The sequence below is a fragment of the Gigantopelta aegis genome, chromosome 9, assembly GCF_016097555.1.
Source record: "Gigantopelta aegis isolate Gae_Host chromosome 9, Gae_host_genome, whole genome shotgun sequence".
In the NCBI taxonomy this organism is placed as follows: Eukaryota; Metazoa; Mollusca; class Gastropoda; order Neomphalida; family Peltospiridae; genus Gigantopelta; species Gigantopelta aegis.
In genome coordinates this window covers 28,157,656-28,184,225 of record NC_054707.1, presented here as the reverse complement: position 1 = coordinate 28,184,225, position 26,570 = coordinate 28,157,656, and the positions used below count along the sequence as shown (strand labels likewise).

General features: G+C 36.4%; 1 protein-coding gene across 1 annotated transcript in view; it reads left to right on the top strand.

The window, feature by feature from the left end:
- The window catches only part of LOC121380503 (U1 small nuclear ribonucleoprotein 70 kDa-like), a 100,835-nt gene that overhangs the window by 66,487 nt on the left and 7,778 nt on the right, over positions 1-26,570 (top strand). Inside the window, exons 4-8 of the mRNA XM_041509332.1 lie at positions 5,200-5,258; positions 5,877-5,939; positions 7,256-7,337; positions 21,738-21,839; positions 24,818-24,902. Coding sequence (XP_041365266.1) covers positions 5,200-5,258; positions 5,877-5,939; positions 7,256-7,337; positions 21,738-21,839; positions 24,818-24,902 — 391 coding nt within the window. The remainder of the gene's footprint in view (positions 1-5,199; positions 5,259-5,876; positions 5,940-7,255; positions 7,338-21,737; positions 21,840-24,817; positions 24,903-26,570) is intronic.

The window sequence follows — 26,570 nt, the reverse complement described above, 5'->3', positions numbered from 1 at the left end:
GTTAGGTGAATCGCAGTCAGCAGTCGCATTAATTTTACAACGCATTTATGTTTGTAAAATACTGGTAACGTAAGCAAAGTAAATAAAATAAAGAACCTGAAAATGGTGAACAAATGGGTGTTTTATTTCATTTTTAAATGTCAAGCACAACAGGAAAACACCTTCAATTACGTACCAGTTATATCTCGGAAAGGAACACAAAAGTATTTCATTCAGTCATAAAATGTGTTGAGTGTGTCGTTAAATAAAACATTTTTTTTTTTTTTTTCATTCAGTCATTGTCTTATAACACGTCAAACCGACCTGATTTTATTCAACCACGCTTGATACAGTCTGTCCTTCTTAATTGACTCGAAACAATTCACAATCCAGCGGGAATGAATTGGTTTTAGGACACTAATCCTCAAGTCAACACGCAAGTCTTTGTTGCTTTTCAAATTACTTGCTACTTGATCGCCATACCAGTTTGTGAACTGTTGTTTTAATGCATCTTTGTAATCACCGTTGACCGAAAGATCCCATCGGCTGAAGTTCTCCTGTGCACCCAGCTGGAACGAACTGCACCTCAAAACCACGCTTGTATAACAGTTGTAAAAAAAACTGTCAAACCCGTGAGCTGCAAACTCATCAAAGATGGCAATTGACTTTTTCCGCACTGGAAGACCAAGTTGTTTTTTCATACGTTTTGTGTACGGAACCAGTACTTTGTCAACATAATCAAGCATGCTATCTTCGTTACTCCAGTGATTGGCTGTGTGGATCACGTGCCAATCTTCGGGAAAGTTGAAACTTGTGTGGCACTTTTCCGTGAGGCCTTTGTAAATGACCTGTGGTGGTAAAAGATCACCAGCTGCTGTATTGGCCAATAACATGGTGACTTCTCGTTTGTCCTCCCAATCCAATAATACCAATTTGTTTTGACCACTGTGAAGCTAATGTCCAGTTGAATACAGGAACGATCTTGATACCAGTTTTGTCGAAGTTTATGACTAATTCTGGGGGGATTTTTTTACTTTTGACTTTATTCCCTGAATACTTGTACTAGTAGTCAATTGTTCTGACGACATGAGAATGGCTCATAGCTGAGTTGAACTCATAGACAGGTTGCCGCGATCATCATGCAAGCTAACTGGAAAAAAATACACGCATTTCTGGCCATGTTGAGATGGCGCATTATTTTATACCCGCATTAATTTCATGTTTTACAGTATTTATTTACTTATGAATGTGAACTCCTCCCCAACCCATACCCACCAATTTGTTTTATTATTAAAAACTACATGCATTACAGTTTTAAAGGTCACACCCACCCACAAATAAGTAATTTTTAATATAGGTACTTTTACTTAAATAAAATTACATCGGTAGGAATGTTAATTTATTACAGCACGGTGAAAGAGATACCCATGTGATATTTATTGTCTCTTCACGTGAAAATTTGTCTTTTGAGAGGTCATGACCTCCGATCGCGTGAGCAGAGGTGTCACACAGTACATAGATGCATAGATGTCATACTAAAAGTGTGCACATGGTTCTTTCAAGTCATATTTTTCAATCACAAAACTACTTGCTGTCAATTCTTACAATTAATGTTAGCAGCATAATTTAACAAAATATATATTTTAATAATTTAGTGTAGCCTTGAATATGTTTATAATATTGTGTGTAAATTCATTGATAGATGTGTGTCATGGAAATGCAAAGTTTCATTGATAAATAGCCACAACATTTGCTAAATGATGTCATTTGGTAAGCGACATAATTTTCTCGGTCTTTAATCTATGCATTTTCATTTCTTGCTTAACCTTTAGACTACTGGATTAATTTTTAACAAAAGCCATGTTGAGTGGGTACAAGTTTATAATTTTTACTCGCATATATTCACTTAAATGTTTTATAAATACATGAAATAAAGTTCATAAATGAATTGGTAAGTATTGTTTTTGTGGGTGTTTTTTTTTTTTATTATTATTTTTAGATCAGCTGATGGTGATTAAAATTAGGCAAAAAATCTAAAAAGTTGTGTTTACGTACAGCCATTTGTTGCCAGCTGCCCAGTATTTATGTCCATTATTCCCGATAACGGTGGTTTTCTGACCAGAATGTTTTTTTTAAACCTGAACTACGATTCATATTTCAATATTTGGTGATTTTCGTTGTTGGTAAAACTATCAAATTTATTATCAAATTAGCTGTTACAATCAGCTATCGATCCCTGAAAATGACCGCGACATGCCGCCATTGTTGTCAAGCGAAAACACTTGCCGAAAACCACTTTTTGAACTCGAAATTTCAAGGTATTTTCAATTGAAAAAAAATCAAAACAAAAGCCACCATTTTGAAAAAAATCTTTTTTCTTTTATTATATTTCCGTTTCCGGTGAGTGTCGTGTGCAAAACGGCGGGAAATATGAATTGGGGAATGCACTATATACAGTATACAGTATGTCTACTGACGTGACGTTGGGCGAGATATCTCGCCTGCAGTACTCGGAAGGTTAATTATTTTGGAAGTCATTCTGTGCAACTTTTTTTTCATTGATGTGCAGTATAATAAATAAAACTACTATACTTGTTCCTGTGTGAGACCATTTATATTACAACTCGTGTGTTTTTAATTGTACATCACTCGCTTTCGCAAGTGACGTATGATTAAAAATACACTCGTAATATAAATGGTCTCACACGGGAACTCGTTTAATATTCTCTGTCATAGATGGGTCAAAGATTTGTGCTGGCTTAAAGTAATTTTTTGTGGCCCGAGTCTAAAAGACTTGACATAATGGTTTTAAATGGAAATAACTTTTAAAGAAATTAATATTTATTTCTGGCGGTGTGTGTGTGTGTGTGTGTGTGTTTGGGGGGGGGGGGGGGGGGGGGGTGTCATTCATTATAATACTGCATTTAAGATGAGGGGCAGACCACAAAGGGTTTGCATGCATATTGAAATACCTGGGAATATCAAATAATTAAAGTGCATTAAATATGTTTTTTTAATTTGTGTTTATAAAGTTTCCAATTAAATGGTTGGTAAGAAGGTGATGGTGATGGGTGGACATTGGATTGAACGAGCTACTACTTGGAATACTGTACTGGTCAGTAGTAACCACTGGTGTTGAGGTGCAGTGCTGTACTTCCTGACTAATCAGCAGAGACTGACCTGAGCTAAGTCCTTGTCATATTTGGTGCTGGACTGGACAACAGCTATCTATCTAACTGACCTGGCTGCAGTATCACTATTTGCAAATATAGTGTATTGCAGTATATGTATAACTATACTATTGTCTTTCTAACCTGTGGCATAGGATGTAGCCCAGTTTTTTTTCGTTCTCATTCCAGCCAATTTCTTTTTAGTTTAAATGATTTACAAACAGGCCTACTGACATTATTTTTTGTGAGTTTTATTATATATTTTACAGTTAAAATTCTTAATAACAATACCATAGTTGTTACAATGTCAGTTCACATTCAGTTTACAGATTTGTGTTCATGGAGAAATCATATCATTTTGTGATGAAGACTAAAATTATTGTACTTGTTTTAAATAAAATAGAATAAGCACAAACAAATCAGTTTCAATTCTTTATTCATAAATAGTCAACAGATTATCATGATTAAAAGATAATGTAGATAGGTTATGCAAAATCTTTTGGCATAACCCCTTTTCAGGTTATGCAAATTTTTAATTTGTGCAGGCCTGTACTACACACCTGGATGTAACAGATATGTTTTTTTAATTGATTTTAAGAATAGAATACCTTGTATGTGGGTCTCCTTAGTTCATCCAACACTGTTGGCCAGGGCAACACGTCTACATGTGGTTGAGCGTTGGAACACCATGTGTGGATGCTGTGCCATGTATGGAATTGCAACGGGAGCCAAGGATTTGTCCCAGTAGTGAACACCTGTGAAGTTTCCATCAGTGACATGGAGATCAGTTACACCTCGCCCAAATATTCCCGCGCAAACCATGACACTACCTCCCCCTGTATCTGTCAACTTCCATCACACAACAGTCCTGGTGCCTCTTGCCTCTTCTGCAATACACTGATACGCCCATCAGCAACTCTCAAGGTGAATCGCGATTCATCAGTAAAAAGGACATTTCTCCATTGATTCCTTGTCCATTGGATCCGTCATCGTGTCCATTGCAAACAGAGTTGATGATGGCGCACGGTAAGAATAGGTCCTCACAGGTCGGTGTGGCCGGATGTTGTAGGCTCACAAATGGTTCCTGGTTGTCTGAGTATCAATGCAGGACTGTCACGCAAAAATGGTGGCTGCTTGAAACCGGTTCAGGGGAGTAGTGGTTCAGATATACTGGTCCTGCACAGCCGACATAACTCATTGATGGCCACTCCAAGGGCAGTCATTGGTGGATCCAGTGGCCTGCAAACAATTGTTCAGTCTGTATAGTAATCCAAAACGATATGCACGTGCAATGTGTGGTATATGTGCAATGTGTGGTATAGTGTGGCACGTATGCAAAATACTCAAGATTTAAACATGCACACTTTCTTTTTTGGTTGAGTATATAATTTCCATATTTTGTGTACATTGAACACTGCTTTCAAAATTTGTTTAAAGCGAGGACAAGTATTGATATTATTAATAGTAATTTTTGTATGCATTTCACATTTATGTATTTGTTTATAAACATTGGATATATTATGTAAATTTATTGTATTAACTGTATGATGATGATTTTTTTTTTAAAGTTAAATTATAATTTTTAAAACCCCATAAATTTCCAAGTTGCTATGGGTAACACATTTTTAAGTTAGGGCCTTGTAATATGAGTCGGTCTGTTTCAGACCAACATTTCGTTGTGCGTTGTTTTTTTAAAGAAGAGTTGCAATCCTGGCTATTTCACATGTTTGGTGCTGGTCACCTTGCAGTGTAGTAAACACCAGGAAGATAAAACTTCAGTTTGACATGTCTGCCATGTAGCTGACTTCTACATGTATGTCAGGCTGAATGACAAAACAAACAACTTTCTTTTTGAAATTTTTTTTACTGAAATAAATTATGTTTGTGTAAAATTGGGAGTTTTGAGACCAATACTGCCTGTACTCTACCATGCATCCACATAATATACAACTGCATCTTGAATTTGACTACAATCTTTCTCATAAAATTAGCTACATTTGGGGGATTCAGTGTAAATCGTGAATTAAACGTGTTTTGTGACTCTTTTTAGGGGATCCAGCTGGAAACTTGAATGGAGATGCGTATAAGACCCTCTTCATTGCCCGAATTGTAAGGTTCTTTATTATTTATACAAGTGTGCTAGTAGAATGTGGTAGAGAATACACTATGCTTGAGATACAGCAAGATATTGAGCTGAAATTTTGTGCATAACTTTACTGTTACAGATCATGTTTGACTTTCATGGTAATCATGAATTATGGCTCATGAATTTAGAAGATACAAAAAAAAACAAAAAAACATTGTGCCCAGAAGGGAATATGTATTGCTTTAGCAATGCTGTCAGAATGCTTGTTTACCATTCAGTCGAGCAAGAAAATTATATTTATTCCAGTTTTTCCATGTAAAAAGGTTTTTTTTTATGCTGATGGCATACAAGACATCAGGTATTATTCTTCGTAGGACACTATCTACAGCTTGTCATGTCTGTGAAATTAATAAAGATATAATCTGTTTTACTTTTACCACAACAAAACTAAATTCTAAATTGAAACAAAAATATGTAATAATAATAAAAAAGCATTATGCTATTATCACTGAAAATACAGAAATGTATTGAGTCGTACACACACACACACACACACTCGCATGTGCACGCACACAAAATCATACTTACACATGTATGTATGTATGTATGTATATTTATAAATGTATAAATTGTTTTTTTAGAATTATGACACAAGTGAATCCAAATTGAGAAGAGAATTTGAAGTGTATGGACCAATAAAAAAGGTAAGATTTAAAAAGAAAAATTTAAATGTCTCTTTTTTTCTTTTTTTTAAACTTGGTTCATTTAATATGGTAATGGTGGTTTTAATTTTGACATTGATGTGAAGATGTGGAGTCCGGTACACTTGAATACTTGGTACACCAAACAGCTACCTGTGTCATACAGGTAGATTCCTAATGATAAGTGGCAGAACCAACAACATAGTTTGGTGTAAGCTGGATCCAAATAATTCAATTTGGTCAGAAAACCAGTAGCAAAATTCAAGTTCCATTTAGCAAAACATCCAATAATCATTTGGCATTAGTGTACAAAGAACACATAAATTTCAAATTAGCTTTTTGGTGAATTGATGATAAAATATATTTAATTTGTATTTGAAGATTTGGCAAATGACAGCTTAAACCCTGGCATGTGATCAAATAGTACTGTGAGAACAACTAAATCGGAACAACTTTTGTCTGATACATTCTGATTTTTGTAGGGCCGACTAATCGCATAATGAGAATGCCGCTTTAGGTAAGAATGGCAACTGATCGCTCTCACTCCTAACCCTAACCCTAACCCACACTGGGCTGTTAAAAATGTATACATTACTGATCATGGGATTACAGAGGTTTTACTTTGATGAAAATGATTTTTTAAATACCGTATTGTTCCTATTTGTAGTGCCCGGGCGTGATGCAAAACACAAAGGGGGTGCGCTAATTAGAGTACTAGAACACGTTTCGTAATACGTGTGAAAAATCCTCGTATCAAACTGTCAATGCGTCTGGCTCGCCGAGACATCAAAAGCTTTGCCGCCGAGTCACTCCACCAGTGACGTTTTCTTGTTGAAATAACGTAGCGTACCGTACATCGTCAGCTGATTTATCGAAATACATGGTACTGTGCACATAGGCATATAGGGCTTGCGGAGTGTTACGGTGTCGGTGTAAATACCTACCGGTATGTTTGTACTTCCGGTTTTGAACAGCGTTAACGGAGTGTCGTGCGTTCATTCTGCGTGGAGATAACAGCGACATACATTTGATAAAGGACATGTGTGACATACTGTTCGCCCATACTAGTGTCGTAGTGCTTCACCTGTTTGGATTTTATTTGTTTACCGATTATAATCATTGCAAGTCGGCAGTCAGGTAAGCCAGTTTTACTATTTTACGGGTACCGTTTCATGATACATTTCTCGTGATCATAGGGGGCACTTATATTAGAGGGGGCGCTACAAATAGGAACAATACGGTATTCAGAAATCATCCACATTTTTTTAATGTAAACAAACTTATTATTTTTTAATAGGTAATTCCTTTATATCTTACAGATCTCACTTGTCCATGATCGTAATGGTGGGAAACCTCGTGGCTATGCATTTATCGAGTATGAACATGAAAGAGACATGCACTGTGAGTTTTATATTGTTGTAAGAAAAAACAATAACAAAAAAACGAGACATTTTCAGTTGACTTTGTGATCAGTGATTTTCAACCAGAGCAACACATATGGTTGCAATGGTGACTCTCAGGATTTTACAAGCTGCCTGACCGAGTACATCTCAAGATGCTTTTGCTTTCATTTAGTACACTAGTTCAAGGAATGATTTCCTATTTCAATGTAAGGTTAAGTTTACTTGTTATATATACTACTCAAAAGAATTTAAGGGTCAGACGATATTTTCGACATTATTTTCTGAATGTTAATTATATTAGCTAGACCATAATGTCACGCATGGTATTGTTCCATTTTGACGAAAGTGGGTCTAAGCAACCCATAAATGAATTAAAATCCACTGTCATTGACACTGTCGACTAGTTCTAATGGCGAAAACATGCTTACATTTGCACGTAAATTAGGGCGAAAGCGAAAGGTCTGCTAAGTGCCCATAACTTGCTTTTTCACAAAGCGCTTCATTTGCACGCTTTGCACGTGTATTCCATGTTCCCAATGCTGAATTTCCGTATAATTGGAGCTTGCGTTCGTGTACGGTGCACACTCCAAATTCGACAATGGTACGACTTCAACTGACTATCGAAGATCGAGGAAGGGCTATTGCTTGGCTTCAGGATGGCAATACGCAAAGAAATGTTGCTCTGAGACTTGGTGTCAGTCAGAGTGTCGTTGGCCGATTGTGGCAACGGTATCAAGCAACGAATTCTGTTCGAAATCGTCCACGTTCAGGAAGACCCCGAAGCACTACAAATAGAGAGGACCGCTACATCACCAATATGGCTCTACGTCAACGCACAACCACTGCACGCCGATTACGTGACAATATGCGGACTGCGACTGAAACTCGAGTGTCTGATCAAACCATACGCAATCGTCTGAGAGCCAATAATCTACGCTGCCGTCGCCAGGCTGTTCGACCACCACTCCTACCACGTCACAGAACGGCCAGATGTCACTGGTGCACGCTTCATCTGCAGTGGCAACGTGTTCAGTGGGGTCAAGTGATGTTCACTGATGAGTCCAGGTTTAGTCTCCAGTTCAACGACGGTCGGGTTCGTGTCTACAGACGTCCTGGGGAGCGCTTCGCTGAACTTAACGTTAGACAACGTCACCGGTTCGGTGGTGGCAGCGTCATGGTGTGGGGCGGCATCTCTATCCACCACAGGACCCCCCTCTATGTGGTGGATGGCAATCTGAATGGAATCCGCTATCTGAATGAGATTATCCGGCCGTTGGTTCTCCCAGGCCTTCAGCAGATTGGCGGTGGGGCAGTTCTGCAGGATGACAATGCCAGACTCCACCGCGCCAGGGTGGTAACGGACTTTCTCAGACAACAAGGTATCGCCAGGATGGATTGGCCAGCATATTCGCCTGACTTGGCCCCAATAGAGTACGCCTGGGACGAATTAGGCAGGAGAGTTGGGGATAACCATGCCCCTCTGGCCAACCTTCATGATCTGGGTCAACTTCTTATGGCAGAGTGGCAGGCCATTCCCCAAGAGTTCTTCAGACGTCTGATCAACAGCATGAGGCAACGATGTGTCGAATGTATTCGCGCCAGGGGTGGATTCACACACTATTAAACGAATGTTTTAATGTGTAAAATCCATGTTTGACAACCTTCAACTTTGACAGCATGTCAAGTGACTTTCTTGTATACAGTGACGTTTATTTGTGGGTTTTTGTAAATATGGAACAATAAATAAAAAATTTGGTGTAGTTTACATCATCAATCTAATACACTCTGAAACTTATTTGGTTATAAATTTTTGACCCTTAAATTCTTTTGAGTAGTATATTTAGCTACTGCAAGTAACTCCTGTACATCCAATGGAAACTTCCACTTTGTCCCCACCATCGCTTATAGCAGTAGCCATGATTTCTTTTTACTTGGGGTGGCGGTTACTGGCATAGCCATATGGAGGGCTTTTTTCCCATCCACCAATAACACTTCTTTTTTCCCTCCACCGTTTATATTTTTGTCACTCCATAAGACGACTTGTAGATGATGTAGTTGCCCCCTCCCCAATGTGAGTGGGCCCCTAATAAAAAAAACAAAAATTACCATTTACTCCCAAAAAAACCTCACCATAGTAAATTCTGTCAAGATTGTAAGATAGACTAGTATATTATAAGATCGCAAGAAAAAATGTGATTGATGGGCCATGCCCCCGTCCTCCAACTGACTGGTATATCAAATGCTATGATAGGGGCTGCTATGGGAAAAAATGCCTGGGTTTCCTTTGAAGAAAATGGTCAGTATCAATCTAGTGGTGGTGGTGTTAACCGAAAACAACAGCAGCAACAACAATCAAGCAAACAAAAACCTCCCAACTGTTTCCTCCGTTTATTGGCCTCAGTAAAAAATACAGGATAAGTAACTTTAGTGAAAATCTGATACAGTCGACCTTTTTTTATAGGTAGACTCAACTCCTGGAAACATATTTTTGTGTTTATTTGTTTGATGAAAATATCTCCCTACTCAGTTCCGTAGTAATGATATGTCAGGTGGTGAGTGGGTACACGCTATAGGTGAGAGGTTACTCAGCACATTTTATTTTGGTTTATATAAGAAAAAAGTGAATATTTTGGATCCCAAGTAGGGAACACAGCCCTGCCCTCCTCCGGCACTTACATATAATCAGTCTGGTTCCTATGGGCCTTTTATTTCTGTGGAAACAACACGAATGTTACAAATGAAACAACCAAAAAATGGCTGTTTGAAAACAAATTATGAAATCAGTAAACACAACCAGTCAATGCAAAAAGAAATGGGTTGAATTATAGGGTGTATACTACCAAATCAAATCCCATAGACGACCATAGTAACATATGCGGCTAAAACTCCTACCTGCAACGTATCAACCGACATAAACGCCACGGATATAAATACTACCACCCCTCACACTTAAAGTGAATCAGAAAAAAATGGGGGTCAAGCTGCTCGTTTCTGATATAACGGGTAGCGTCTATGACTACCCTAGTTTCGCACAAAATTCGAGTACTTTTTTTTACAGGTACCCCATACATGTTTCAAGCACAAGGCTACTTGACACATTGGTACTAGATGAAATAAAATTGCACATTTATTTTACCCAGATGAAACTATTATTTTTTACAACCAACACACTCACATTTATAACCAAACACAGGACTTGTGTTGTTTACTTCAAAATCAAAAGTTGGGTGCACCTCGAACTTTGACCCAGCCGGAAGTTATTTGGTATAGTACTACCTATAGGGACAGTGCCATTCAGTTTGTCAGTTTCAGGAAACGGCACAAGACTTGTAGGCGATTGTTTTGATATGAATTTTTTCTTTCTTTTTATACACCTGTCATCATTGGTCGTATTACCGGCCTCATGGTTAGGCCATCAGTCTACAGGCTGGTAGGTACTGGGTTCGGATCCCAGTCGAGGCATGGGATTTTTAATCCAGATACCGACTCCAAACCCTGAGTGAGTGCTCCGCAAGGCTCAATGGGTAGGTGTAAACCACTTGCACCAACCAGTGATCCATAACTGGTTCAACAAAGGCCATGGTTTGTGCTATCCTGCCTGTGGGAAGCGCAAATAAAAGATCCCTTGCAACTAATCACAAAGAGTAGCCCATATAGTGGCGACAGCGGGTTTCCTCTCAAAATCTGTGTGGTCCTTAACCATAAGGACCATATAACCGTAAATAAAATGTGTTGAGTGTGTCGTTAAATAAAACCTTTCTTTCATTGGTTGTATTATGGTATGGCAATTGTCTGTATGTCCGCCTGTTAACTTTTCTTGTCTGGACCATATCTTGCATACATATGCATACAGGACCATCAAGCCTCACATGTAGGAACAACTTGGGATGACTGTGTCACGTACTATTACTGGGTCACTGTGACTTACTTTTTACTGTCTACTGCACATAACAGTAAATTCTTGTCCAGACCATATCTTGTGTACAGATGCATACAGGACCATCAAATCTCACATTTAGGAACAACTTAGGATGACAGTGAGATGCATACTATTACTAGGTCACTGTGTTTCACATAATTAGAATTGAATCGTACCCGTAACATATTAATATATATGGTTTTTCATCAAACTCCTAACGGGTGTATGATGTACCTCACTGGTACTCTTTGTTTCCATTTCTAGTAAAGAATACACACTTTCGAAAAATAGGAAACATCACTGTCCACTTCACAGAAGCAGACTATATAAATTATGCAATCATAGTATGACAAACGAGAGATTGTTCAGTAGTAGTAATTTATATAAATAATATTTAACAGGAAATTTCTTGAAAATTCATATTATTAACTCTGCTCAGCTTACAGTTGGGACAAGGGTATGACTGGAAAGGGCGGGTGGAGATCGTAGTGTTTGGTATTTAATTTTACTTTAAAAGTTGTCATTTTAATGAACAAACATGCAATATTCTTGTTCAAATTGATTGATCTCAAAATATGCATTCTCATCTATTGGCACGGCGAAAACAATCATGGTATGCAAGACGACGTGCTACAGCCATATTCAAACAGTGTGCACTCACTCAGCTTGCAATAGGGAACAGCAGGCAGTTAACGCCTGGTGGGAAGGTGTTATAAAGTATGACTACCCAGTGTTCAAGATTAAAACTTTTGGGCAGTATCCCAGTTGGATACTAACATTTCAAAATCTGGTATCCCACCTGAGAATTTAGTATCCCACTTGAATAAAATTCATAAATAACATCGTAACAAACTTGGACAGTGTTTTAAGTAATACTGACATAAATTAATATTTAACAGTAATCTATAAGTGTTTCTGATATTACTAATGATAAACCTACCTGTATTAATTTTCTGCAGATGTGGAATCAATATCTCAAATAAAATTTGAAGGGAGAAAACATCCAACAAAAACAATATTGACTTTGCGGTTCCCAGTCTCTTGCTACGCTGCTATTGCTCCAGTGTAGCATTAGACTGGGTTCGAGTTGGGGGAGATATTATTACGGCATAGCATTTGACATACGAGCTCGAAAATACTGTTAATAAAATTGCAGGATTAAAAAAAACAAAAAAACGTATATGGTATCCCGGTGGGATACTGGGTTATTGCAGTCTGGTATCCAAAATTAAATTCTGAGATATCGGGATATCGTTAATCTCAAACACTGCCACCACTGTGCTCCAATGTAACTGCTTCATTGGCCGCAAACTTTGCAATTTATGTTGTCATATGTAGTATGATACCATGGCTAGCGATGTCATAAATAGCATAACCACTCCATTAAACCAGGCCCAGGAGATAATCGCTTGTCAAGAATGGTAGTTTGTTCTTCACAAAATCATATTAACTAGATTGTTATCTGTACATTGGTTATGAGACGCATTGCTTATTTTGATGCCTCCTGTTGTAAACCCAGAAGTAAAATTAAAAATAGGTTAACAGAGGGTACGAAGGTTAAATTAATTTACAATATTTTAGGGTAAATAATACTCTAAAAGTAAAATATTGTAAATTAATGGTTACATTTTTAAAACATTTTACATAGATTTTAGTTAGAGAACTGCTGTTTAAAATTTGTCAGTTTATGAATGCACTGTCCAATTTTAAAAGATTGCAGACCCATAGCCACCAAGTAGGGGCACTTATGATCAGTTTTGTTTTTATTATGTACCCTCAAATTATTATCTGTCAGAAACCCTGAGCGTGGATTTTATTTTAATGCTGGACTGAACTAAACTGAAAAGTAAAGTCTTCTCATTGCATTTGGGTTGGGGGGGTTTTGTTATGTTTTTGGTTTTTTTTGTCTTGCCTTTATGAAGTAAAATGTTGAGATACAGGTGGGCAATATAAGCAGTAACAATTCAGCTATATTTGCACATAAAATTGGTGCATTTATTCTATCTTTTTTCATACGTACAAAATTATTTGGACTACTACAAACATTAAAACAAGAAACATATTAAATGTGCAGACAGATATTCTAAATAATAAACTTTAAATAATAGAATTTTAGTGGATATAAAGGCTATGCTAGCCAGAATGTTACATTGTTACAATTTCTTTAAATAGAACTTGTTAACCTTCAGATGACTGGATTAATTTTGAACAAAAACCATGTTGAGTGGGTACAAATTTATAACTTTTACTCGCACATATTCACTTAAATGTTTTATTAATATATAAAATAGATTTCAGGGGCATAGGCTGCAGGGGTTCGGGGGGTCTGGACTAACACACACCCCGTCCCCCGCTGAAACAAATGGTCTGCTTTCAGAACTAAAACATACAGGTTTATACATATGGAGTTTCTGGGGGTGCAAAAACAAAATAGAAAAAGGGTCCATTTGGTTCATATTCAAAACACACACACACACACACACACACACACACACACACACACTCTCTCTCACTCTCACTCTCACTCTCACTCTCTCACACACTCACACTCACACTCTCACTCTCACTCTCACTCTCACTCTCACTCTCACTCCATTATTCCCAATAACTGTGTTTTTCTGATAAGAATTTTGTATTAAAAAAACAAGCTACAATTCATATCCCAGCATTTGGTGATTTTTGTTGTTGGTAATACAATCAAATTTATTATCAAATTAGCTGTCAGAATTAGCTACCTGGTATCGATTCTTCGACATGACCGCAATGTGCCGCCATTGTTGTCAAGGGAAAATACTTGCCAAAAGCCACCTTTTCAACTCAAAATTCCAAGGTATTTTCCATTGAACAAAGGAAAACTAAATCTGTCATACTGTCAAGTGAGTGTCGTGTGCAAAACGACGGGAAATATTAACTGGGGAATGTACTGTGTACAGTATGTTGACATGCATGATGTCGGGCCAGATATCTCACCTGCAGTTTTAAAAGGTGAAATTAGCCATTTGTAGGCCAATGTAGGGCCTATCCCAGTTAACACGACAAAAGGTGCATGGTGCTCATACTTTTTTTTTTAATCCTTTTTATACATGTCCATATTGATCTAACTGATTAAAAGTTGATTGGTTGGTGTAAACCCATTATAGCTGATGATCAGTGATTCCAACTGGTTCACAACACTAGCCTTTACATAAATGTTATGTAATTCTAACCTTCCCTTCCATTTTATTAGAATTGTTAATTTTAAACTTTGAAAAACTACAGGCCACATATTTCCAACTACTTCAATATTGTAAAACCGTTGCAAGCTATGTCATGACTAAGACACACATCATGCATAGTCCCTGACAGTTTTATGGTATTGTAGTGCTAAGATAGCTTCGGAAATATGGGCCCCGGAAAATACAAATACAAATACTCTATCTAATTTATTAGGTTTCATTAATTAAGAATACTACATCTAATTTATTAGGTTTTATTAATTAAGAATGTATGAGTCTTAACGTTCTTTTACAGACATTCTTTTATATCCATGTTGCCTTTGTGTGCATGCATGTATGGAAATAAACTCAAAATTACAAAGACTTGATATTTGCCAAATTATGACAAATTTAGTGTATTATTGGTGATGATAACTGTTTACTCTTTTTTTTAAAATGAATTGTGTACGATACTGTAAAACGGGTATTATTCGCAGCAGTAAATTTCTGCGATATCAAAAATGCGGGCAGTTTGCGGTTTTTAATTTTCGCGGTGTCATGGTTTTTGGTTTTTGTTTGTTTTTAAAATTACTAACACATACAAAACTATACTTTGGTACATAACATTAAATCGACACTAGAGTGGTCAACAGAGGTATACGTAATATTATCCCTTTCCAAGTGACTCCGCTAAGTGCTGCAGCCAGATGTCCAGCGGCGACCACACTGTGTGTACAGTTAATGAAATTAATCCAAGATGTGGTTCAATCAACTCTCCAGAAAGTGTGAAATAAAGACAAACACTTGTACTAGTTATCTTGTGTTAATGTTTAAACACCAGTTGCTAAAAACGTCTCACCTCTTTTGTTTTTGTCACCTGTCCATGACGTTTTTCCGGAAGTTTACGAAACCATTTGTGTCCCTTATTTTGATTGGCCAATTAAAAATGGCTCATTATACTAATTTCTAAATGTTTATTCACAGCTTAACAATACCAGTAAGAATGTCTGTTCCAAAAATCAACTACATTTATCATTCTTCACAAAAACAGCGTTATGGCAGGTTCAATTTTGCAGTGGTTAAAAAAAAAAGCGCGGACAAACCTGAAACTGTTGGTTTACCTGACCCTTCAACGTGTTTAACAATCAAAGAAGTTCAATCGACACAGGCCGCCAATGATGCTGTTGATAAATTAAACACTTCTACAAATCGTAAACAAAAACACAGTGAATATAGACACTATGATGTAGAACAGCATGCCAAAATTGCTAAACTGTTTGTTGGTTTTTTTTGTAGTTTTTTTGTTCTAATGGATTTTATTATTTGCGGCGGCTAAATTAAAAACGCGAAATTACACATTCGCAAATAATACCCGTTTTACAGTATTTAACAGGATGAAAATAGGAATGTTGTTGGGTTTTTTGTCTCGCCTTTACAAAGTTAAACAGTGAGATGTAGGTATTACTTTTCCAATAGCAGCTGTTGTAATACTTCAACTTTACGATCTCTCTTCCTCTTCCCCCCCCCCCCCCCACACACACACACACCTTTTTTGCACTCGATATATTTGTATAGTTTTGACCATGTATCTCATCACTGGATAATATATGTACGAGGTCCGACACAAAAGAAACGAGACTGACTCTATAACTCCTTTTATTTATAAAATTAAGACAATCAACTATGATCGCCTTCAAAGTAGTTCCCTTCTGAGTTGACACACAACTGCATACAATCCTTCCACATTCCAAAGCAATTCCGCAGGTCATGTTTTGTAATGCTGCCGGGGAGTTCCGTTGTTTTTGCTTTCACCTCTTCCACAGACAAAAGATGTGTTCCTTTCAGCATGAACTTTATCTTTGGGAACAGGTAGAAGTCGCAGGGAGCTAAATCTGGTGAATAGGGTGGGTGCTCAAGTATGGTGATACCTTTTTTAGCTAAATATTGCTTTACAGATAAAACGTGAGCTGGCGCGTTGTCCTGGTGCAAAATCCACCCATTTGTCCACAATTCTGGTCGCTTCCTCCTTACACATTCGCACAGTTTTGTCAAAACATGAATACATTGCTGTTAACTGTCCGCTGTGAGACGGATTTCCTTTGTCAGAGAAATTGTGGAAATTATTTTTTCAGTCATTTTTTTTTTTTTTTTTATGAGAATGACTTAGGCCGTTTTCGGTTTCCGTAATGTCAACCCGATCACTTCGGCCGTTTCCTTTGCCCCACTGACCCCCTCCCTTTAGGTACCCATCGGATGGGTATAATCTACCATACATAATGTAAATTCCCAATCCAATATCAAACCTTTTCCCAATTACGACCCAACGGTTTCCCAATAAAGATTCCCAAAATTGCTCTCATCGTGGACACTTGAACTCATAAAAATGTTTACAAATTTAGCTAATAGTATATTTTAAAAAAACTGACATCGAAAAAGTTTCGTTTTGGTTTTCTGATTGATTACGAACACGTGACGAACAAGTCTGACCTGGATATGCAAATTAGGTGTATCCTGTTTTGATACAGTCTGTTGAGTCGTAGTTTTTAATAATAATGCCTACATTGTCCGATATAATACAGTTTTGGTAGAAGAATACAACTTTTTGTTTTAATTCATACATTTGGGATCTATCGCAACACGTCCAATCCACTATTTAGATAGTGACAGTCCGAACGGACGTAGAAAGTAAAGTATTGACTTAATGTGCACCCTGCACTGTCATTTGCGGTGCTATTTTAAGCAGACGATCTTATTTTGTAAAAAGGTATGTACATATGTTTTGTACTTTTTTTTCAAAAAGTTTATTGTTTTATTTTTTGTTTTTTTAAATCATTTTTGGTATGGTTTTTGTAATTAAAAAAAACCCCTGTTACTACAATAGTTGTAAATTAAGTGAAAAAAACACTTTAATTTAAATGTGCTACTCGCTCCCTTTGAAGTAATGGCCGTACCCGATGTCACATCATGTGACTAACAGCACGTGCGAGTTTGAACACTGTTACAATGTAATAGTTCTGCTGGGAGATTATTAGATTGGGTATTATGTTACTTCTTTATTATTTACGATTGAATAATGGGTCATTCGAGAACTACGCAACATGCACTGAGGGAATTATGGGATGTGTGACAAAACGTAATTGAGGGGTGGGGTTGGTTATTGTGCAACGTAATGTTAATTCATAAAGTAAAATGCAACCAGTCATTGCCATTTTATGTTAACATATATGTATTACTAAAGACCCCAAAGTAAAATATGACATGGTCACAAAACATTACAAGGGGAGGGGGTATTAAAACTGCAAGATTTTGTGTTACGTATTGTTAAATAGACACAAAGATCAACAAAGGACTATTCCACATTAGCGTATTGCAGTATCAGACATTGGCTTTTACCCCAATTTTTAACGACCCCCTACCCCTCCCCCTCCCATAATGAATTTGCAATAACACACGGGCCACCCAATGTAAATGTATTTGAATATTTGATTTGCAGTCCATTAGCTGGCGGTCAAGCCTAAATAAAGTGGACTACAATTGTCATATAAAACATTATCATTTTGGATGCCCTGTACCTTGAAATTTCAGTCACAACATTTTATTTTTGTTAACAGCCATGTGAATATAATATAGCTGATTTATCGTCTGGCTGCTGGGAACCCACTCTGCTATCACAATACCCGTGACATCAAACAACACAATCAACATGGCCTTGAACTTCAAAGGACTCTTTCGTGCTTTTTGGGGTCTTGGAGAGGTCAGAGTCTTCCACTGCATTGACTGTCGCTTGGTTTCCAGGTCATATGTAAATATCCAAGTTTCATCGCAGGCAATTACAGAATCTAACAAATCTGGTTCATCCTCAATGTGTTTCAAAAGGTCCAAACACAGTTCGTTGTGACGTCCTTTTTGTTCATCTGACAGCATTTTTGGAACCATTTTTGCACAAACCGTTCTCATGTTTAATTTTTCAGTTAAAATACGCCGAACACTCCCTATCCAAATGAACTTCCTCAGCTATTGCTCGAACACTCAACCTTCGATCTTTGTTAATTGCATCACACACTTTTTCAATGTTTTCATCAGTAACTGTTGTGTGTGGACGGCCTGGGCGAGCATTGTCTGTCACACTTTCTTTGCCTTCTGAAAATCGTTTATGCCATTCAGAAACTCGTGCACGAGACATGCAATCTTCGCCATAAGCCTCAATCAACAGCTGAAAAGTTCGGTTGCAGATTTGTTTAGTTTCACAAGAAACTTTGTTAACTCGGTTCATTTTTGCAGTCCGCCATTTTCCGACAAAGCGTAAGAACACGGCTTTACTTGAACCAGCGTCCACCTGTAGTGAGTGAAGTGATCAAATTGAGACTTGGCACACTGTGAAAGGATAGATCATGCTCTATAATCATCTCACAAGGACAGCTTCTCCTCTTCATTTGTACTTGCCCCATGCCACATTTCACAAGGATCCTTTTGCACTCCAGTCCAGTTGACTACATTATGCTAAATACCGCATACATAAATACAACCATAATGGGAGGCCACTATGTTGGTATAAAGCCAGCACGCCCCATCCAAACTTTACTGTGCAAAGCACGGGTTGCATTTTGTAAACTAAGACACTGAGGAAAACAAAGTTTGAGAGCATTATAATATAGTTCTTGTAGTCGGTGGAAACAACATAAAAACAAGAAGAAAATGCATTATCAATTCTCCCAAAATTACTGACATTCTGCTATTGTAGCTCAAAACTTGAAAAATTTGTCAAAAAAGGAGATCAATATTAGGCCACCATTTATAAAAAACAAAACAACAGGAAATTCATCTGTGTTGTAAATATTTCTATTTGGGTGTTCAAAATTACAAGTAATATGATATAGTGAAGCCAGTGCATGCTGTATAAAGCATTATGAGATATGTTACCACCAGTGTTCTGGCTACAGATTTTCAAACATAAAACTGTATATGCTATGATGTCACTACGACACACAGCATAGCCTACGACAGTTTTACGATATTGTTGTGCTAAGATAGCTTAGAAAATATGGGTCCTGAAGGTTAAATATATGTATAGGGCCAACAAAGTATCATAGTACTTTTTTATGTAAAAGAAATAAATGTTTACTATATAGCATTTATTCCACTACATGTTTTAGCCATGATGACATATTTTAACCATACATTGTAAATGCAGATGGTATCTGTTTTTCTTGTGGTTGCCAGCAGGTGACCATATCAATTTCAAAGTTCTTTTCATGGATGACTTGCATACTTTTTATCAGTGTTCAGTGAGACTTCCAACTGTACACTCTCATGCCTGTGAAACTAACCATCATTTAAGGGAAAAGTCATTAGAAGAAATAAAATAATAATAACAGCAACAATAAAAACATAAATAATAAGTGTTTGTTATACATTTGGGTTAGACAGATAAGAGCAGTTAGATAGAAATTTGGTCATTTTGCTTAGTCAGTGTTCTTCTTTTTTTTCCCCTACATAAAACAAATGGATATAATCATAGTGACATTGTTTAGTCTAGCAAATGACATCTGTATTGTGAAAGAAATATATGAAAATATGCTACATATATATGTGTTATTCCTAGTACATAGGGAGAAAGAAAATGTGGCAGCACAAAAACAACTTTTGTTTCTTTAACTGGTCTATTAAACTGGAAATATACATACTGTCTTTACTAAAAAAACAAAAACAATAAACAAATTTGATGTTTGAATTAATGTCTGTAAAAATAACCAGCTGAAAGTGTTTGTTTTTTTAAAAGTGAGTATTTTTTGGTTGTAATCTGTAGAAATAAACACTTTTAAAAACAAACACTAAATCATGGGACATGGGATGTCCCATTTACTTTACCACTGAAATAACAAAAATTTATAAATCTGGGTTGGTTTTTTTAAAATTAATATCCCTAAGCAGTTCCAGATGGTAAGTGTATTGTTTCTTTAATATGCTGAAAAAATACCCACAAAAATGCTTTGAGATGGTAAGTGAAATAAAATTATTGTTCATATTGGGTAACTGGTAAGTTCTTGTTTTCTAAAGTGCGTGTTTTAGTATATGTGGGGTCCACCACTAAAATGGTTCTCCTATTTTTTTCCTTCAGAGTCAACTTGATGGCCTATGGGCATCTTGTTACCTAAACAAACCAAAGATTTCTGCTATAGCTGTGGGTTTGTATAAAGTGGTAAGATGTGGGTTTAGTGGAAAATCTAAATAAAAACTACTGTTACAGTTTGATTTCAACCCCAAAAATACAGCTTTTATTATTTTATAATAGGACAGCATTTTTCGTGAATTCATAAATATGTAAAAGTGGAGTGTTTACTAAATGGGTTTTAGTCTTTTAGTAATGTGTAAATGAAAATAATAAAAATAAATAAATTCATTAACTATGTTGAGTTCTAAGTAAAAATTAAAAAAGTGATATTAGTACTCTACTCTGGAAAAGTACCAATAAGCTCTTTGATTTCTTTGAAAGAAAAGAAAAACGACAGTTTAAAAAAAAAATGTGGGTGGTTAAATGTTGTGATCTATGTGGTAATATTTATTGGTTTCCGGGTAAGTTGAAGTAAAATCATCACAGAGCCATCTGGATGGTGTTATGACAGTAACCATCAAGGGAGATAGTGCATTCCAAGCTAGTGAACAAACAACCTGGTAGGTAGGGATGTACGTTTTCTATATCTGCTCTGACCCATAATTTATTAATGTAAAGCCATCAGTTTTTTCTTTTTCAACCCTAATTGTTAAACCATATTTTAATCAAACTAATTTTTTTTAGCAATTTTGAATTTCAGGTAAGTTTGATTTCAGGGTTTCTGTTTGCAAGAAGATGACAAGATGCAAATAAATAATTTTTAAAATTAAATTTTTGAGCAAACCACATAACAGTCAGTCTAAACGATTGGCTGAAATACATGTAACAGATCAGTCAAAAAAATTTGATGTACCAAATTAAGGCTACAATGTAGTATTTGTGGTTTGCTTAACTAATAAATGATTATTAATGATGTTTTATTTCAGAAAACTTAGCCGCAATAGTGTTAGTTTCTTTTTTTCTACTTTCATAAAATCAGGAAAAAAAAACACATACAAATTATTTCTATTTTTTCATTAAGTGATTTGGATCAATTAATAAATATTATTTTGTTCATACATAAATACAGATGTATCTGAAAGTAGAGAAAAAGATTTCTTCCACTATAAATTCTAGGTCTGATCCAACACATCTAAATTATTATTTTAATTTTTTTTTTTTTTTTAAATGTAGCTGCCTATAAACATGCAGATGGTAAGAAAATTGATGGAAGGCGTGTTCTAGTGGATGTGGAACGTGGCCGCACAGTTAAGGGTTGGAGACCTAGAAGGTTAGGTAAGGTCGTCTTATTATACATCAACTGGCTTTGATATACATGAACATACAAGGTATTCTATTCTTAAAATCAATTAAAAAACACATCTGTTACATCCAGGTATGTAGTACAGGCCTGCGCAAATCGTCATCGTCACTGTCACTATCCGATTCGGAATTACAGTTAATAATAAGGTCACTGTGACTGGTTCGAGATTGTAATGATCATCACAATATCGCCATTTTTGATTGGTTAAATTCAGCTATAATGCCTTCTAACAACCAATGGGAATGCACCTACTTCGCAAGATATTTATACAAACTTGACTGGTTACGTTACGTGCTACAAAAAAGCACTGTGTCGGGAATAAGTCTTAATGTTTGTACTTGCGATAAAAATATGTTGGTACGTTGCCGGGATTAATCATTCAGTAAATTTTACACGAATGATAAATTGGTTATGCCAAATAAAATGGCATAACCGATGCACAAATGAAACGGTCGTTTGTGCAATTTGTGCAGGCCTGGTAGTACTGTAAGTACATAAACAACTAATTAAGTAAATGTGAGCATTAACTGTATTTGACAGAAAATAAGCCCTGGAGGCCAAGATAACTAGTTATGAGCTTATCATGGGGTGGGCGGGACATAGCCCAGTTGTGAGGTTTTCGTTTGATGCGTGGTTGGTTTGGGATCAATCCCTGTCGGTGGGCCCATTGGGCTATTTCTCGTTCCAGCCAGTGCACAACGACTGGTATATCAAAGGCTGTGATAATGTGATATCTTGTCAGTGGGATGGTGCATATAAAAAATTCCTTGCTACAAACAGAAAAATGGAGCGGGTGTCTTTGCTAAGACCTCTGTGTCAGGAAATTACCAAATGTTTGACATCCAATAGCTCATTTCTTAGCAAGGGGAGGACCAGTTTTGTTTAAAAAAATAAAATAATAATGAATGAATGAATCAGAATTTTTTTTTTAATATTTGGTACCACATCTATTATAACTTGTTCCATTTGTTATTAATTAAATAAAATATTTTACCTCCTATGTTACAATTACTTACACTGGTGTTTATTTACATCCAAAATAAGTCTTATTCAATTTACTGTGCTAGCATATCAAAAATGCTGTACAACCTGATTCATAACCTCCACTGCAGAATTGTCTTCCCTTGCCGGATGTATATTAGTACACCCGCACATGGGCAGACCATCATACTTGTCTGCAATTGTCAGATGTCTTTCTGTATGCAGTGTTCTCGCTGGGTGAAAATTAAAGAAAGGCGGCCATGCAATGCCCCACCCTTCAAAAAAACAAACAAAAAAACACACCAACCGAACAAGTATAAAAAGAAAAAAGAAAAAAAGAAGAAGCTTGGTTACCATATATTCTTGTGTGTTGGTCAACTTTGTGGAAAGACATACACCTTCTTAAACGATATATATACGTATTTTACCGGAATATTATTTGCCGAGGCAATTCGAAATTAAAAACGCCAAGCTGTTAATTAGTCGATAATACTCTATGTATACGCAAACATTTTCACGGCTAAAATAATTCGCAATCAAGCTTTCATTTTACATTTTCACGATAGTTTTTGCCACTAATAAAATAAAAACGTCACTGTTCTTGTTAAAACGTCAAACATCCTCCGCGTATTCTGACAGTATTTTCTATTTGAAATACTAACACACGTGAGAAGGTTGTACACTAAGATAAATTTTTAAAATGTTTATCATTGGCGAATCAGTTACCTTGGCTGCGATCACGGAAAAATCAACACCCCTAAGTGCGTTCTTCTCCCACGATCTCAATTCAAAGATCAATTTGGTTACAAAAAACATGCATCACAAACTGCTACTCATTGTTACAATATTGCATCGCGATCGCAAGATTTTGTATCACTTTTTGCGATGCGAACCCGGTAATTTTGCAGCCTGGGATAGCACATACCACAGCCTTTGATGTACCAGTCGTGGTGCACTGGCTGGAGCGAGAAATAGCGCAATAGGCCCACTAACAGGGATCGATTCCAAACCGACTGCACATCAAGCGAGCGCTGTACCACTGGACTATGTATGCCTCGCCCCTCATTGAATGAATCGATTGCTTTGATATCGCCAGCTGATAAAAAGTTTTGTTTTTGTAAAGGTGGTGTATATATTATTTGGCACCCAAAATAAATGATTTTATCGTTATTTTCAAAAGCGGTGATATCTCCCCAAAAATTAAAAGTTTCTAATTTATAAAGAATTGCTAAATAAACAAATGACAGAAAGTAAAATTTATCAGTTATAACCAATTAAATCTGTAATTGAGGACAAAATCTGTAATTGAGGACAAAATATCAGACGATTGTTAATGGACACAAAAGACATTCTGATCACGTGACAAATTTGGCACCAAATAAATGGGGTTTTAATGGAGATTGCCTAATTGATAAAACTTTTTAATTTTTTCATTGCTCAAATAAAATATAAATTTTGTATCAAATATACAAATGGATACAGGTATGGGACAAAATAAAGGCTGTTAAATTATGTTACGGTAATTGTCGTAAGCTACTGAAGTTTTTTGTCGGTTGATTTTCCGTACGCACAGTGGCTTATTTCCTTTGATGTCCAGTATGCAGATTTATTGAAATATTTTTCTGTGGGGAAAAGTGTGAATTTGGAAATAGCGAAGATGGGTGCTGCAAAAATATAGTAGGGTGCGGGAAAATAAAGAGGGGCCCAGAAAAATAAAGGAGGGCGGTAGAACGTAAAGGGACGGCGGCAAAATGCAATAGCAGGGCGGGCCACCCCGCTTAAATGGAGCAGCGAGAGCACTGGTGTGCTCTGAAATGTTTTATTAATTTTAAGTGCTTTTACATTTTAACGTTCTATATATTTTTGTTCTCATTTATTCTCATGTATTACTATTTCATACGAGGTTGGTTTGGGGTGGTTATCTCTGGGGTATGAGTATTAAAATATTATATACTTGTTCATTTTGCAGGTGGTGGTTTGGGTGGAACGCGTAAAGGAGGACCGGAAGTGAACACACGATTCTCTGGTAGAGATGAGTATGCTATGCGAGACGGGTTAGTATTTTATTAAGGATATTGAACATGTACTGCCTAACTTGTGCTAGGGCAGGGCTAGCTCTACCAACTTCGCCAGTGGCAGATTTTAAAGACCATTGGTGAATTTTATTTTAAATTGGCAAAATTTCTTTTTATGATATATATTTTCTGGTTAAAAAAGAAACTGTTTTGAAGTTTTATAGATAAGTCGGCAAAATGTTCTGCTTACACAGAGCCAACTTTGTGGGGTTTCATTAACAATTAATTAATGTATTAATTTACATAATATATTATTATACAGGTGTATTCCCCTCTACCACACACAAAATAACTTCATGAAATATGGTTGTGAAACTGTCAAAGATGGTCATTTGAGAAATACGTTACAGTCTGTCTAGCAGTTAACACGGCCTCGCAGACTCCATGGACTTGGCTATTTTTGGAATAAACATTAGGAAGCGATGTGTGTGTGTGTTTGTTTTGGGGTTTTTTGTTATGTTTTGTGTGCTTTTTTGTGTGTTTTTTATTGGAGGGGTGGGGGATGGTTGATGGGCTTAGGTGGGGGATGAGTGTATAAGTAGATACAATATAATAGAAAATCTCTCACATAACCCATTTTGTATAGTCAATTTTTGTTTAATTAATTTACATGTCTAGTCCAAAATTATAAACTATGAGAACTTGGGCTACATAATATAAAATCTTTTTCTATCTGTATCATTAATATTACACATATTATCAGCGTCGTGGTAGGCTATCGGTCTACAGGCTGGTAGGTACTGGGTTCGGATCCCAGTCGAGGTATGGGATTTTTAATCCAGATACCGACTCCAAACCCTGAGTGAGTGCTCCGCAAGGCTCAATGGGTAGGTGTAAACCACTTGCACCGACCAGTGATCCATAACTGGTTCAACAAAGGCCATGGTTTGTGCTATCCTGCCTGTGTGGTCCTTAACCATATGTCTGACGCCATATAACCGTAAATAAAATGTGTTGAGTGTGTCGTTAAATAAAACATTTCTTTCTTTATTACACATACATGTATAACTTTGTGATAACAATTGTAAATACTGAATGAAAATTTCAATCTGTATACCAAAATGATAATGTTTAATTTTATATTGTAACTCTTGTCACTTCATCCCTGTGGTTGGGCCAGATAACAAATGTAAATGGGTTCTGTGAATAAATATTTACAAAAAAAAACAAAAACATTTGGATCCGTCATTTTGTAAGTTAAAAAAAAATATATAAATCATGTGCCATTTTCATAAAACTTGAAATGGTAACTGATCCCTCTCTAGCAAAAGTGTGTATTATTTCCTTCCAATTCACTCTCCGAGATTCCATGTGTCCCAGACCTGTCGTCTGCTATTTGGGTTTGTCAGCTTACCAGCCATAAATTTTTCTAATGACATGTTATGGCTTGTATGGGGACGCATAAAGACCACATAATATTAACACAAATCTGTAACGTCACACATTGTTGGTTGACTGAATCACTTAGAGAATGAGCGAGACCGTCAAAATATTTGTTACTTTAAGCAATTATTTTTTAAAATTATAAACTAAACACAATTATAAATAATAAGGGGTACTGATAATAATATTTAAAAAATAAATTAAATTAAATTAAAATAAACAAAGCACTGAAAAGATGATAATTCGAAAGAACACAAAAACTTA